General features: G+C 37.4%; 1 protein-coding gene across 1 annotated transcript in view; it reads right to left on the bottom strand.

Moving 5' to 3' along the window:
- The window catches only part of hibch (3-hydroxyisobutyryl-CoA hydrolase), a 128,341-nt gene that overhangs the window by 18,202 nt on the left and 92,935 nt on the right, over positions 1-17,204 (bottom strand). Inside the window, exons 8-10 of the mRNA XM_043692857.2 lie at positions 7,057-7,202; positions 2,961-3,047; positions 900-952 (exon numbers count right to left, since the gene is read on the bottom strand). Coding sequence (XP_043548792.1) covers positions 900-952; positions 2,961-3,047; positions 7,057-7,202 — 286 coding nt within the window. The remainder of the gene's footprint in view (positions 1-899; positions 953-2,960; positions 3,048-7,056; positions 7,203-17,204) is intronic.

Genomic DNA, 17,204 nt, shown 5'->3' on the forward strand with positions numbered 1-17,204 from the left:
GGAACTTTGATTTTTCCCATCCTTGATGAATGGAATGAGGCCAAATATAATGCCTCCACAGATGCTCCAGCCAAGAACAGCAAATTCAAGTGAGACCAGGGATTTAACTAAGAAATTTCTGATCTGGATGTTTCGTGTAACAATTCAAAGTGCCTTTATTGTAATTAGATTATCAAGATAGCGTTGCTACATTGATTATCTAAATCACTGGTCATCCTAGTTTTCAAAGAAGGTCACTGCAGCAACCTGCGAGTTACTGAAAAGCTTTATCCTTCAAGTGAAAAGAGAAAACTCCTGCCGTACAAAAGGACACATTTCATTACGAAGTTACCAAGAAGCATCGAGATTAGGCATGAAAAGATCTACAACTGAGTTCTACGGTATTTCATAGGTTAAAAAGATATAGCTGAAAAATGTGTACAATGAACCAACATTAAATTGTGTTGTGTGATCCTGTACTGCCATACCAATAGAATGAAAAAACATTACTGCTTATAAATTCTTACATTCATCTGCACTTAAATTGAGTAAACAGTGTTTTTCTTTTTGCCGTTATCCCCGAAGAAAGGCTGAAATGGAGATGAAGACGGAAACCAAAATACTAAATTGATACTAAAAATACTACACCTTTCTCCATGTAGATAAACAAATCAAAAATTAAATAATGACAATTCTTTTCCTTAAAATTTAACATTTACCCAAAGAACACTGCATTGGAATTACTTTTATACAACATATAGATAATTGATTATATTCAGCAATCAATGATAAATATGCCAAAGTTGAATTTAAGTTTAAAAAACAATCTCTGAAGAGGTAGGATAATATAAGTCATAAACATTAGCAGTGGCACACAGTTAAGTCCAAATACAAAAATAGCATCCATTATTATAAATTACCTATTAATCTTGTCCATGTGCTCTGCCAAGACAAATTTATGATCAGCTTTGCACTGTTGGAAGGAGAAAGCAAAATTAATATCTCTGCTTCTTCAGTTTTCCCAATTACAATATTATCAAAGTCTATTGTTCATTTTTTAGGGAAAACAAAATCTGAGATGGAAAGGACCTTGGATCAGCTTCTCACTGTTGTAGTATTAGGAAAAGCTGAATCGTAGGAGTACAACTCATCACTTGTCATACAACTTAGATGCCAGAATTTCACATTATTGTCTGTCACATAAGTATTTTTTCCACAAAAGATCACATTTTCCAAACTTTCATTTGCAACAAAACAATTTCCATTTTGTGAGTCATTTTGTGATCAGAACAAATGTCACAACGGAGGGGTGGTTGCTGCCAGATTGTTACAGTCATGTGGTGAAACAAACTGACTTTGATAATTATTCTTTAAACAACTGAAAGCATTTCTCCAATTCCTCTGATACAAGGATGTGACTAGCAGAGAACGCATACACTTTCATCATGACCCACAGCAATCAAGCACTCTGAAAGACTAAACAATGTCTCATTCAATCAATTAACATATTAGCATGCAGAGGGCTGCTGTTCTCTGAAATCTCACTTCAAAGTCATTGGATTATTTGGAATATATTTAGGTCAATAAATGGCTTTTGAATTATCAGGAGTAAATTGTCTTAGTTGAAATCTGGAAAGCCTGCAATTGTTAAACCACAAAGAAGAACTTATGTACAAAAATAGAACTATTTGGAATCATTAATTTTTTTATAAAATTTAATTTTGTAATATATATCCCAAACTCTTAACTCCAATTAATGTATTATAGAGTATGAAATTAATTTGTTGTATCGTAAATATTAACTACAAACTAACTACTGGCTTCAGATTTCACCATTGGAGTATTAGTTTTTCGGTTTTGAAAATGACAGTTTTATTATAGTACTTTTGTTACAAAATGCTACTTAACTTTTCCTTCATTTTTAACAGCCAGACTAATTTTCGTGTTGTAATCCTCATTTTTGTGAATGAGGAATGTAACATTTATACATTAGTCGGTTATAATAAACGTCTGTGGGTTTATTCAAGTCCAGTTTCTTATGTTTCAGAAGATAACCTAACCTTTGTCAGACCAGGTGAAATGCCCTGTTGAAGGCAAACTCACAAGTGCATTTTTCACAATCAGACCAATTTACATGTTACAATTTTTGTCAATCACGGCATAAATGGAACACAGCATGTGGAAGGCAAAATCAGGCCTACAAAAAGGTTCCAGTTCAAAAGATTTATTTTACAATATAGTTTTGTATACCAACCACAGATAATATTCTGCTTGTGAGAAAAATACAGATACGAATATTCAAACACTAACAGCTACACAAATGAAGCTAATTCAAGAAGTTTGCACTAGAATTAAAAGGTTGCCTCAGGTAGGTGTGGGCCAGTACAGATACCCAGAGTGGGGGTCAGCCTTCCAGGCCTAAAAGTTCCCACTGCCTGCCTTAGTATAAAGAGCAGCCATGGGTCTAAAGCATTTCTCATTTTTCTTTTCCCTATCCACCACTGGCCACCTGCTCCATCCAAAAAGAAAGCAGGTTACTAGATTCATTTTGCTTTTTAAACATTGGAGGCAACAACTCTTGCTTAATTACCTCTAATGTAGCCTGTGGCTCTTTTCAGGCTGGAAAGCCTCTGATTGCCATTCCAATTTCAAGAGTCCACCCGGCTGTGAAACTCATCTCCAGGCTAATTGAGGGTGCATCCCCTGAGAAGATCACAATGAGTGATTTCAGGACCCAGAAACAGTCAGACCTCTGTTTCCCATTCCAGGAGGGAAAATCCAACTCCAGACTCCTCAAACTTAGCCATGGATGACACTGCAAAAGTAACACTTGCAACAGCCAGAACTAGGATAAACCTTAGTATCTTGTTCATGGGAAATAAGTGTCACAAATTGACCTTCTGGGAAGAAAACAGCAGACAAGAATAAGATGAGAAGCAGAGCAAAGTGCTAAATCTTTACATGTGTTTAGATCACTGCACCTTGAAATGATATGAATTCAACAAATCTGCAACGTCTTCCTTTGAAGGTGATTTTAAAGACACTAAATCTTTCTCCAGGTCTGGGATCTAAAAAAGGAAATTGAATACCATCAAATTAAGAAAATGGTGATAAAATCTAATATAGGCAATAGCTTAAGTTTATAAAACTAACAAGCTCAAGCTTCAAAGCACAATTGAAACTGTATAATTATAGTGTTGTTTAGTCAGTGTCTTTTAATGATTTGAAGAATGAAAAAGATTTAACAACAAATTTGATCTTTTTCAGTCACTTATTGATTTATAAAAGGAAAAGCTGCATTAATAAACATTCTCACCTATTGATAAGAAAGACTTAAAACTACATGAATTCAGAAATGCCAGACCAAATCCAGACAGTTGCTTAACAATAAATTGTTGCTTAATACAGTTTCCATGGTTTAGACATTGACATTTACCTGCCAGAATAATCAGATTTTACCAATCTAAGAAAAAAATGTTTCATTCTATAAATAGAGCACACTTCACTGCTGTGTCTGTGCAAAATGTACCTAAAAGCTTTTATTCCTCCTTGCATTTCTGATCTACAAACTCCCATAAGCTAGATTTTTAAAAAATTAATTCACAGGATGAGAGTGTTGTTGACTAGACCAGCATTTATTGCCCACTTCCAATTGCACAGAGGGCAGTTAGGAGTCAACCACATTGCTGTGGGTTTGGAGTCACATGTTGATCAGACGCGGTAAGGATGGCAGTTTCCTTCCCCAAAGGACGTTAGTGATTCAGATGGGTTTTTCTAACAATTGACAATGGTCATCATTAGGTTCTCAATTTCAGGTATTTATTGAATTCAAATTCCACCATCTGTCATGGTCCCCAGGACATGACCTGGGTCTCTGGGTTAACAGTCCAGCAATAACAGCACTAGGCCATTGCCTCCCCATGTAGATTAAACCAAATTAATGCAAAGTTTCATTTGCAAGTTGCTAGTTAATTTTTTGTACCAGTGAATTAGGTATCACCTCTGGCTAAATTATAGCGTCTGAGTAACAAGGTTGTGATTTCTAAGATTATCTGATCACTTTCGCCATTGTTTCAAACAGATGCAGAGACAACACAAGTAACTACAGCCTAGTGAGACAAACTCTTGCTAGTGAGCAAATTACTGGATAAAATTCTGAATGACAGTATAAATCGTCACTTGGAAAGGCATGAACTGAACAAGGAGAAGCAACATAGATTTCTCAAGGGAATGTCATCTCCACTAACAACTTAATTTTTCAGGGAGACACAAAAAAATGAATGTATGGCCAGAAGTGAGGAAGAAGAGTGTGGATAGCAGGAATAAAACACAAGGATGGCCAGATAGGCAGAAACATATCAAGTGGAATTCAACCAGGAAAAGTGAAAGGCAAAGAGTATGTAATAAGTGGTAGAATACTGTACTGAAAACTGCAAAAGAGAGGAATCTTGGTGTGCATGCCCATTATTCCCTAATATAGCAAGACTGGTAGGAAAGGTGGTTAAGATGGCATACAGCACACTTTTCTTCATCAAACATAGCACAGAATGAGGAATGTTATTCTAGTTAGCTTGCAAGTGGATTGCTGCTTACAGTTCTGATCATCAGATTACAGGAAAGATATGTTAGCACTGGACATCTGTCTATATTAGAAATTTAAAAAGGAGACTGATAAGGATGCCACCAGGTCTTTATTATAGCTATGAGCAAAGATTGGAACAAATATCTCAAGTACAACTGAATAGAGCTTTATAAAATTATGCGGGGCTTCAAAACAGTAGATAGTAAGAATCCATTTCCCTGTATAGGAAGGTCATAGAATGATTGAATCATACAGTATAGAAGAGGCACTTCAGCTTATCAAGTCTGTAGCACCAAAAATACACTACTTCATACACTACTGCCACTTTCCTCTAATAGGCCCATGGTCTTGAATGTTATGATACTTCAAATGTTCACCCAAGTACATTTTAAAGGTTGTAAGGTTACTTCACTCCAAAGAAAAGCTCCAAAGAAAACAACCCAAGCTTATCCAGACTATCTTCATAATTAAAATGCTCTATTCCAAGCAACTTCCTGGTGAATCTTCTCTACACCCCCTCAGTAAAATCACATCCCACAAGAAGAAATATCCTTTCAACATCCATCCAGTCAAGTCCCCTCAGGATCTTATATATTTCATTTAAGTCACCTATACACTCGGAAAGACAGACTTGATTAGTAGTCAGCATGGCTTTGTGCATGGGAGATCATGCCTCACATTTTTGTTAGAGCTTGTTGATGAAGTGACCAGGGTGACAGGCGTAGTCAATATGGATTTCACTAAGGCCTTTGATAAGGTTCCACATGGTACGTTGCTCTGGAAGGTTAGATTGCATGGAATCCAGGGGGAGCTAGCAAATTGGATACACAATTGGCTTGATAGTAGAAGGCAGAGGGTAATAGTAGAAGGATGCTTGGTGGACTGGAGACTTGTGACTAGTGGAGTGCCTCAGGGTCAGTACTGGTCCCATTGCTGTTTCTTATCAATATCAATGATCTGGATAAGAATGTATGAGGCATGATTAGTAAGTTTGCAGATGACACTGAAACAGTGTCATGGACAGTGAGGAAGGTTATCAAAAATTGCAGCAGGACCTTGATCAGCTGGGGACTTTTCTCTTTAGAGCGTAGGAGACTGACTGGGTATCTTATAAAAGTGTATAAGATTATGAGAGGCATGGATAGGGTGAATGCACTCAGTCTTTTTCCCAGGGTTGGGGAATCAAGGATTAGAGGGCACCAGTTTAAGATTAGAGGGGAAAGAATAAAAGGGAACCCGAGGGGCAACTTTTTTACATAGAGGTGGTACGCATATGGAATAAGCTGTCAGTGGAAGTGGTTGAGGCGCGTACATTAACAATATTTAAAAGGCATTTGGACAAATACATGCATAGGAAAGGTTTGGAAGAATATGAGCCAAGTGCAGGGAAATGGGTTTAGCGTGGATGGACATTTTGGTCGGCATGGATCAGTTTGGGCTGAAGGCCTGTCTCCTTGCTGTCGGACTCTATGACTCTGACTCTTCTAATCTCCAAACGTTACAGGCCTAGACTACCTAGCCTTTCCTCATGAGACAATCTGCTCATTCCAGGTTTTATTCTATGAAACATCGCCTATATAGCTGAAGCACAAATTCCCTACTCTTGTATTCAATTCTCCACGCAATAAACTATAATGTTCTATTAGCTTTAACATTTATTTGCTGTAACTGCACACTAATCTTTCAAAAATTTTTTTTAAATACTTGAATGTGAAACTGAAGTGCTGTAACCTACAAAACTACAGATTAAGATCTGGAAACTGGGATTAGACTGGAAGACTATTTTTTGGATACCACAGACAAATCGGGCCAAATGGGCTCTTTGAGTGATATAGTATCTTTGACTGCCTCTCCTTATGTGGATCTTACCATGCAGAAATTGTCTCTGCATTTCCTAACATACAACATTTTAAGGAGGAACTTCTTTGGCACATTGAGGTTATAGTCTCTCTTTAGTGTTATTGGTTGTATCATATAAGAATGACCCAGATTTTTAGCATTAAGACTGCACGTTAGTTTCTACCATATTTAAAGTTGTTCAGTTTGAATTAGTAAAAAACAAGTCAGTCACATGTCACATAAAAGTACTACAGTTATGTGCTCTGTTAATTGAATGTACAAACAATTTTATTGCCAACATAAACATAGATCCCATGATCCATTATTCTGCAGTCAAGGACCATTAAATACACTGACGTTGTTTCAAAGTTTACAAATAAAGAAAAACTGAAGATTAAATTTATCTTTGTAAAATTTAGTGTGTTGAGTGAACTCCACTTTAACAATGCTTATTGCAGATACTGAGTCAAAACTGCTTAATTTCCCTCAAGCAATGTGTGCGAGTTGCCAATGTGTGTGAGTGGACTGAACAGCAGTTATTATTACTCTCATTACTGTAAGAAAATAAGATGACCATTATGTGATAGCATTAGCTAACTTTAGCCAGTTATAGCTGTGTTCATTAGTCTATAGATGCAGCATAGAAATAAGGATACCTTCTCAGATTTCACAAAATGAGTAGCAATCCCAGCTTGATGCACATCTCGTCCTTTAATTCGAAATCCTGTTAAGGCAAGGTACAATCCAAGTTTCCCTTCCAGTCTTGGCAAGAAGAAACCTCCTCCTACATCTGGAAACAGACCTGTGTACAAATACACTTTAGTTGAATTTGCAGTCAACTTGGCAATCAAATAATCAAAGAAAATTCCAGAATTACGTTGAAAACTTTGAAACATAATGCAACTGAAGCTAAAATTGTACAGTTCATTAAACTTAAAGCAAAGCGATTCAATTTCTACATTCTGATTTTTGTCAGTTAATTACAAACATTTGTTTACTGCTTTTTTGATTGGGTCCATCCATTCAACTGATTTTGTAGCTTCCCTATGTTCCCTATCCACCATGCTAAACCTCTCCACAGTCTGTTCCTTACTCTAGCTCTGAATTCAAGAATCTCTCTAATTTCTCCCCATATACTATATTCCATGCAAATTCCAAGCTCACCTGATCCATAAAACCCATCTCCTGCTCCCTTAACCCTATTTCCATTAAATCTCTGATCAACCAACTCACATTAGTGATATTCATGTCATTTAACTTTGAAAGTGATTTCTTCCTTGGGTGCTTTCCTATATTCTTTTAAAACCACGATCATTAACTTTCTTCTGAAAAAAAAATCATTCTTGCCCCCTGTTTTCTTTTTCTAAAACTACTGCTGGATCTCCAAAATCCCACTCTCCTCTAAATTCCTTGATTGTGTTGTCAGCTCCCAAATGCATGCTGATCCTATGCTTTAGGCATGTTCTAATCAGGTCACTGCCACAGCATCAAAATGGCCCTAAACAAAGTCATAACTGATTGTGATCTGTTAACTATGATTGTGCTGAATTGTCCTTCCTTGTCTTTTTATGTAGTCTTGGTCTCAACTGACCAAACCATCCTTTTTCAATGCTTTTTTTCCAGTGAGACCATTTGGTTCCAGTCACTGTCATAACGTCCCTAGCAATACTATTTTCTCATGATCTTCAGGGACCACAAGGATTCTTGGCCTCTGCTTCATGATTATTTAATGATAGAATGATTTCATCCATAAACATAGGGATAGATTCCACATGTACTGTGATGACAATCACTTCCACTTCTGAACCAGCTCTTCACATCTCCCCTAATGCCTCTGTGTTGTCAAATACTCATCTGACACCCAGACCTACATCAGCTGTAATTTCCGCTTACATCGTTGTCATCCTCTTCTTGCCATCTCCATCTCTCTGCTCAGCCATGACTTCAGAATGGTGTATATGGTTTCAACCTCAGAATCCAATCAGTGCACTAGTGTCTGCTAACAACAGACACTCGTTTACAAAGATTGGCCATTTCCAAACTCATGACATCACATTCTTCTGCCTAGTTATCACGGAACCATTCATTCCACCTTCTCTCTGTAACCAGGCACATTCTCCCTTTTCAGATCACTATCTAATTTCCTGCTGAATGCCTTAATTAACTGTGCCCTTACTACACCTTCAGGCACAGCATTCCAGATCCTAAACACTCGCTACATGAAACAGTTATTCCTTATTTCATTTTTGCTCCTTTTTCGACTTACTTTAAACCTGTTTCTGCTATTTCATGATCCTTTCATGATTATTTAATGTTTCTCCAAATCTACCCTGCCCATACCCCTAATGATTTTGCATGCCTCTCAGCCTTCTCCTCTCAAAGGAATTTAGTCCTAAGTCTTCCCAGCTATCTTTGCAACTGAAGTTTCTGATCACTGGAATAATTCTTGTGAAATATTTCTGCACTTATTCCAATATGTTCACATCCTTCCAACAGTTTGTTGCTCAGAATTAAACGGAATACTCTAGCTGAAGCTGAACTGGTGACTTAAGCAAGTTTAACATAATCGCCTTGTTCTTATATTCTGCTTCTACCAATAAAGCCCAAGGTACTGTATGCTTTATTAACCATTCTCTCAACCTATCCCACCATCGTTAATGCCCTTTACACATATACACCTAGGTACCTCTGTTCCCATACTCTCTTAAGAGATGTACTGACTACATTAGGCAATCTCTTCATGCCTTTCCTATCAAAGTTGATAACTTCACATTTCATTGCATTGAACTTCAGCTGTCATCCGTCTGCCCATTCCACTAACTTATCTATATCCATTTAACTAATAGATATAGTTATATGATAAGCCCATGTGAATACAAACACATATTTAGTGCTTCACCCACAGAAAACACAAGTAGCTGCAAAACAATATTAAACTACAAGAAACGTTTAACATCTACATGATTAAAATTCACATTTAGACATACTGTTGAACTTATTAGGAAAAATAATGAAGGAAGTTTGTCGCATATCAAAAAAATCACACACTGTGTTACTTTCTTGATATTGGATAGTCCAAACAATTCAACTGAAATTTTTTGGGTAAGCTTGTATGTACATCAGTGTCATTTATAGCTGTTTTGAAATTTAAGAGACACAACTTGAATACTATTCACACAACATTCCAAAGAAGGAAAAAAATAGATGACGACAAACTAGTAAGAAATAAAAAATGAGATATAACAGACTATATAAATAATTTCAAAGGAAGAGTGTAGTTAAAGTAAATGTCTTAGAATTGTGAATGGGAAACAAGGAAATGGCAAAGGGTTTGAACAAATGTACTGCATATTTTTCTTGATAAAAGACCTTATGCGGGTTAACCCCTATCTCTGAGCGAAGTTCTCACATGTGCCAGAGGTGTGTAATAACAGACCTCTGAACAGATTGGTTCAAAAAAAGGTTGAAAAGGAACCTTGCCTGAAAGCAACTCTGATATAGTGTGCTTTTAAGACTTGGCATGATAGGTTGCCCACCACTAGTTAAATATCAGTGGCAGCAGCATTAGTTCCTTGAGTGGGCATTAATGGCCAATGGCCATCAATTGATTCCAAGCTGGGAAAGCTGTCCATTACACTTCTCAGCCTGGTGTAATTGGGGCAGAAGGAGGAAAGCAGTGGGGTCCCCATCTGGCACCCTCATACCTGATCAAATACTCCTCACATTCAAGCTTGCCTTGAAGGACAGCAATAAATTCTGACCAAAGAGACTTCATAAGGACATAGTTAAGTAAGAAATCTCACTGTCACTGGGTCAAAGTCTTGCAATTTCCACCTTAAGGATATTGTGGATCAACCTACAGCAGGTGAACTGCACCACTTCAAGAAGGCAGCTCACCACCACCTTCTCAAGGTCCCAAGAGTGAATTAAGAAAAAAACTGTAAAAAGTACATTTGATGGGGTAAAATGAAGTAAAATTGATGTTATTCATTATGAAAGGAAGAACAAAAAACAACATAGAGACATAGAGATGTACAGCATGGAAACAGACCCTTCGGTCCAACCCGTCCATGCCGACCAGATATCCCAACCCAATCTCGTCCCACCTGCCAGCACCTGGCCCAAATCCCTCCAAACCCTTCCTATTCATATACCCATCCAAATGCCTCTTAAATGTTGCAATTGTACCAGCCTCCACCACATCCTCTGGCAGCTCATTCCATACACGTACCACCCTCTGTATGAAAAAGTTGCCCCTAAGGTCTCTTTTATATCTTTCCCCTCTCACCCTAAACCTATGCCCTGTAGTTCTGGCCTCCCCGTCCCCAGAGAAAAGACTTTGTCTATTTATCCTATCCATGCCCCTCATAATTTTGTAAACCTCTATAAGGTCACCCCTCAGCCTCCGACGCTCCAGGGAAAACAGCCCCAGCCTGTTCAGCCTCTCCCTGTAGCTCAGATCCTCCAACCCTGGCAACATCCTTGTAAATCTTTTCTGAACCCTTTCAACTTTCACAACATCTTTCCGATAGGAAGGAGACCAGAATTGCACGCAATATTCCAACAGTGGCCTAACCAATGTCCTGTACAGCCACAACATGACCTCCCAACTCTTGTACTCAATACTCTGACCAATAAAGGAAAGCATACCAAACGCCTTCTTCACTATCCTATCTACCTGCGGTTCCACTTTCAAGGAGCTATGAACCTGCACTCCAACGTTTCTTTGTTCAGCAACACTCCCTAGGATCTTACCATTAAGGTGTATAAGTCCTGCTAAGATTTGCTTTCCCAAAATGCAGCACCTCGCATTTATCTGAATTAAACTCCATCTGCCACTTCTCAGCCCATTGGCCCATCTGGTCCAGATTCTGGTGTAATCTGAGGTAACCCTCTTCGTTGTCCACTACATCTCCAATTTTGGTGTCATCTGCAAACTTACTAACTGTACCTCTGATGCTCATAGTATTTAAGTTGAGAAATATTTCAGAATGTAATGGTAGAGAGACCTGGGCTGGTTGTAAATGAAACACAAAGGGTTAACATGCAGATACAGCATGTAATTAGGAAGACGACTGGCACTGTAAGGGGTTTGGTGTATAAATTATAAAGTCTTGTTACAATTGTACAGGATGTTGATGAGACCACACTTAGAATTGCTTAGTTTTGGTTTACTTAACACAGTACTTATTTTTGTTTATATTGGAGGCAGTTCAGAGTTCATTATTTGAATTCTGGCATGAATGAGTAGGCTTATGAAGAAAGGTTGAATCTCTGTTTGTTGGAATTTTAAAAAATGAAAGTTGATCTTATTGAAACTATGACTGATGAACAGATTAGTCATGATCTTCCTAAATGGATGAGCAGGCTTGTGGGGCCAAATGGCCTACTCCTGCTTCCATGTCTTATATTTTTATGGAGATGACATCTGAGAACCAGAGAAAATAATGGATCTGATTGATGAGTAACAACAACCTTGCATTTATATAATTGCCTTTTATATAGAAAAATGGTCCAAAACTAATTGGTAGAGAATAGGAAAAAAAAGACACCAATTCAAGAAAATATTAGGTTGGATTGCCAAAACTTAGATGAACTGTAAATAGATTATAACAAAAGTCTTAAAAGGAACAGAATGAGTTGGAAAGCCACAGGGCTGAAGGACAGAATTCTGGTGCATGATCATTATCCACTGATGGCAACTGATGTGCCATATACACTGGGATGGAGAATTCAATCAAACAGCTTTTAGTTTGTTTTAAAAAAATTTTACTTTTTATCTTGCTAATCCTGCAGTTGGAAACATCTTAGGCTAGAAAATGAAACTTGTACAGAATTCTGCAAACTCTTAGCACTTTAAAGTTTACTTGTATTTAAACTATTTTAGATTCTCATTAACACAGAAATACTGTGTTTTGCATCTCCAGTACCAGTAGTACTGGAGCTAGTGATTCCATGATATTGTTGACATTCTTTTTAAATTTTCCATTTCACCGCACCAATTTCTATGCTGTATTTTTTGCCAACAAAAGTTTCATCTTGAAGATCTGTACTAGTTGATTTTCTAAGATTGCCTATCAACACAAGAAGACATAACAGATTTCAATTAAAAAAGTAGTGGTACCCCACATCACATTCAGCAAGTAAGTACCCATTCATTGCCTTGAAATGACACTGATTTGTTTTTGCTCACAGAGTTTACATTCAGTTACTATTACACACATAAGCATTACAAAATGCAGTTCACATTTTCTATATTTCTTCATGCCCATATAAGGCGTATTTATAATAATATAAATCCTGGTTTGTTAATGCATTTAGCAGCCTCCAGGTGCATATCAGGGCTTTGATCCTGGGAAACACGCCATAAGTTTAAGGTAAGGAATGTTTGGCTCCACTTTCCTTTTGTTTTTTATTCCTTGGCCTTTTCAAAGTTTAATTGTTTTCAGATTATTTTATGAGTTACATCAGGAGTCAATTCTTTTGGACTTGAATTTTTTTTTGAACAAGTCTTTCGTCTGTTCACGATCATTGTAATTATCAACAGCAAAAGAAAACAGGAAATCCAACTAAATACAAGGACAAATAGAATATTCCCTAAAAAAGAAATGAAGATAAACATATCGCTGCAAAAACATTTTCAAAATAAAAAACATTAATGATAGTAAAATTAGAAAATAATTTCAGGAGTTTAGTAAATTCATTCTTATCCTCCACTTTATTCCTTTCCTGGATGGATTTGGGACTTTGCCCACCTTATTCAGTGGTTGGTCCATAAGGATGTAGAAATTGTATTTCATTTGATAAATTGTTACACACAACCATTTTTATCATATGGTTTGTTAGAAGGTCACTAACCTGAAATATTAATTCTCTTTCTCTCTCCACAGATATTGACTTACCTAGTATTTCCAGTACTTTATTTTAATTTTATATTAGAGAAATTCACTATTGCTTTCAGACACCTCTTCTAAAAACTGGAAAAGATATTTATAGTGAATATCTTCAAATATTTGTGGAAACCAAACCCATACAGCAACAGTCATACTGTAAATGATGAACAGTTGTTGACATTCAGAAATACACACTTGGAATTAACTCACACAAATCACTTAAAATTTGAGACTTATTGAGAAATAATGTGCATTATAAGTAACTTAGACTCTGACTATATCCAAACATTGGCTAATAACAGTCATTATGAATTCTGCCATATATAACACATGCACATGCCACAGTTGGTAGGTGGAATTTCAATACATTTTATTTTGAAAACACTAATCTCCTGACATGGGGAAGATTGGATTTCAGCGACTTTTTAAAAAATTAAGTATTTTTTAACCTAAAGTTTAAGAGTGCTCAGATGATCTAAGAGTTAAATGTAGGTACTCAAACCTATGCCTTCTAAACCAAACAATTCAAAAGTTATACATCGTTTCTTTCATTAGTATTAACTCGTTCAGAAAGCTCCAGTTGGAACAGCACTTTTACTTATTGAAAGACTGGGACACTTGCCTCGTTATTTGAGATTAAAATTCCAAAGAACTGCAGGACAGCCAAAAATATTTCATAATCTTCATTTTTTGTCTAAACACAAAGCTCCAAATGTAATAGTGGACATCATTTAAAGTATCCAACTTTTAAATGGGCAGTCACATTCTAAAATCAACTATGACACTTATTTAGAACTATGGAAGGGAGAGAAGGGATGGCTTATTTGCTGTCAAATGGAAAGGAGAAGGAAGAATGAATAAGGAATATCTGGGATAGGGTAAAAGGCAGGAGAGATGGAACAAAGGAAGTCAAGTTTGCTTTGCACATTACTCTATTTCCTGGAAACTCTAAGGCAATCCTGGAGGTTTGGAAATCCTTTACTCTCTTTGTGCTTTCCCAGGTCACACTGCCTTCTTGGCCAGATTGGGGGAAGTCTGATGATCGGGGAAAAGTCTCCTGGAATCTTATGTATCATTCTAAAAGCTTTACCAATATATATTCGCAATTAAAGTTGCTGGCTATAGATCTGGTTATTGGTATAGGTCTTTGATGCACATTTTGAACAGCAACAGTTGCATTAAGGAAGAGCAATTTGACCAAAGTGTGGAAAAAGAAGCTAACTGGATGCTGTGCTATCAGGAGATGTCTGCTTGAAAGTGTAGAGTCATAGAGGCTTAGAGACGTACAGCACGGAAACAGACCCTTCAGTCCAACTCGTCCATGCCAATCAGATATCCCATCTCAACCCAATCTAGTCACACCTGCCAGCACCTAGCCCATTTCCCTCCAAACCCTTCCTATTCATAATCCCATCTAGATGCCTTTTAAATGTTGCAATTGTACCAGCCTCCACCACTTCCTCTGACAGCCTATTCCATACACGTACCACCCTCTGTGTGAAAAAGTTGCACCTTAGGTATCTTTTTATATCTTTCCCCTCTCACCCTAAAGTTATTCCCTCTAGTTCTGGACTCCCGCACCCCAGGAAAAAGACTTTGTCTATTTATCTTCATGATTTTATAAACTGCTGTAAGGTCACCCCTCAACCTCTGATGCTCCAGGGAAAACAGCTCCAGCCTATTCAATTCCTCCCTTTAGCTGAAATCCTCCAACCCTGGCAACATTCTTGTAAATCTTTTCTGAACCTTTTCAAGTTTCACAACATCCTTCCGATAAGAAGGAGACAAGAATTGCACGCAATATTCCAAAAGTGGCCTAACCAAAGTCTTCTACAGCCGCAACATGACCTCCCAACTCCTGTAATCAATACTCTGATCAAAAAAAGGAAAGTATACCAAATGCCTTCTTCACTATTTTAGCAAGTAATTTTTGAAGATTTTATAGCTTGCATGGATATGTTTCAGTATGGAACTGTCCAGTGGTCAATGGCTTATTGCTGTGGAAAATGCTTACAACTTCTTCTGATATATTTTGGGTTAATAGTCGAAGCTTTAGACTTGGGTCAACTGAGATGAACAAATTCTTCTGAACATCTACTTTCTGGAGCTCCGGATCTTCATACTTTTCATTGTACTTGGCTCTCACCTCAATTTGCCTCTTGGCACAAGGTTCTTCCATCGTATAGCCTCATGATCAGTTTCAACGGATTCATTTTCAGGTCACCACCTTGGATCACTTCGCACAGCTCTGTGAAACTCATATTGTTTCATGAGATACATATCTATCTGTAGCTTCACATTTACTTGGTGCTCTCCTTCGCAGTCACCACTTTAACAGTAACAAAGCATTTATCAATTTTAGACCTGATGATACCAACCTGTTGAATGGTGTAAAATGATTTGTCACAATCATTGGCTCACAAACCAACCTTATAGGCACGATATGCTTATTTCTAGATAAATGCTTGCGTGAAAAGTGATTCAATGTTTTGCAGTTAGAACACTGCTTTTCCCATTTTGGATGTGCTTCTTTTCCCTTTATGTGATGACTCCTGCAATATTTACATTTTACCCTCTAGCCTTGCTCTTTCTGCTGGCTTCTATGCAAATACTTTATATCTTTTTCAATATGCTGTTTTCATTCAGCCTGGAATGTCTTTCAGCATAATGGAAAGCTCATCTGCCTACCATCGATATGCTGCAGCTGATGATTGACTACCTTAGAGCATTTATTTAGGTGAAAGAAAGAAGGACATTTTGTTTCCACAGTCAGTGCCCAGCAGAATAACATCAGAAAAGATTTTCCATTTGCATTATAGCTTAATAAATCAACATGGGATTATCTAGTCACAATGTACTGGCATCTGCCCTGTTGACACAAAGTCACACTCAGAGGAATGATGAAATAGAGACGCACATCACAGGAGTCCCAAAATGATGTGAAGGCATTGCCCTGTACATAGAAAAGCACTGTTTGCCAAAAACTTGTCCATCAACTTGAAGCAAGTGCTAGATAATGCTATGAGGATAATAAACTTTATGATATTTCAACCTGGGGATGGCAGAATTTTGTTTTAACCACTCTATCTTGGAAGTATGAAGCAAGCACATTGATCAACTGTTCCATGTGAAGACTGAACATCTGTCTCACGGAAAGGACTCAACATATATCTTTGGATTTCTCTCCAAGATCAAGTTATTCTTTGCAGATTGCCCATTTCCATTCTCTCACTTACTATATGACATGACATCGCCCTCTCAGCTAGGCAACCTCTAGCCTTCAAGAGCTGAGACCAACTATCTTCAATGCCCAAGACAAAACTGAGTCAATTGTAAAAACCCACCTGGAATTCTAGATGCGGTTTTTGAAGAAGAACATCAGAAAAGATTTTTCATTTGCATGGTCGCTTAATAAATCAACATGGATTTATCTAGTCACAATTTACTGGCATATACCCTGTTGGTGCAAAGTCATAAACTTCCCTTAACATTCCTGAAATCTTGATAATGAATGAACCACAGTTACAGGACAGTGTTAAAGGGAGACTGAGCAACAGCAATTCTAACTGAATTGGTGAGGCAATTTATGTGGAAAAAAAACTTTTCTCAAGATTTCTCAATAACTGAAAGAGTGAACTTTCTGCAAGTTTCAACAGATGGCAGATTCAAGACTGAATTCCAATGAAAGCAACTAGCAGAGTTTTCAGTACAAACAGGGCCAGAAGCACCGAAAATGTCACTCAGGGCTGTCAGGGTTTCAATAATACTTGCTCCAACTTACCTTTGTGGAAGTAAAACTTCATCGCTCAGTAGAAATAAATCAAAGCTTTACAAACATACAACGAAGGAGCAGCAGTGCACCATTTGGGCCCTCAATACGATCATGGCTGATTTGATTGTCAGCTGAATTT

The sequence above is a fragment of the Chiloscyllium plagiosum genome, unplaced genomic scaffold, assembly GCF_037043375.1.
Source record: "Chiloscyllium plagiosum isolate Xiang-an unplaced genomic scaffold, Cpla_swu_hap1 HiC_scaffold_7, whole genome shotgun sequence".
Lineage (NCBI taxonomy): Eukaryota > Metazoa > Chordata > Chondrichthyes > Orectolobiformes > Hemiscylliidae > Chiloscyllium > Chiloscyllium plagiosum.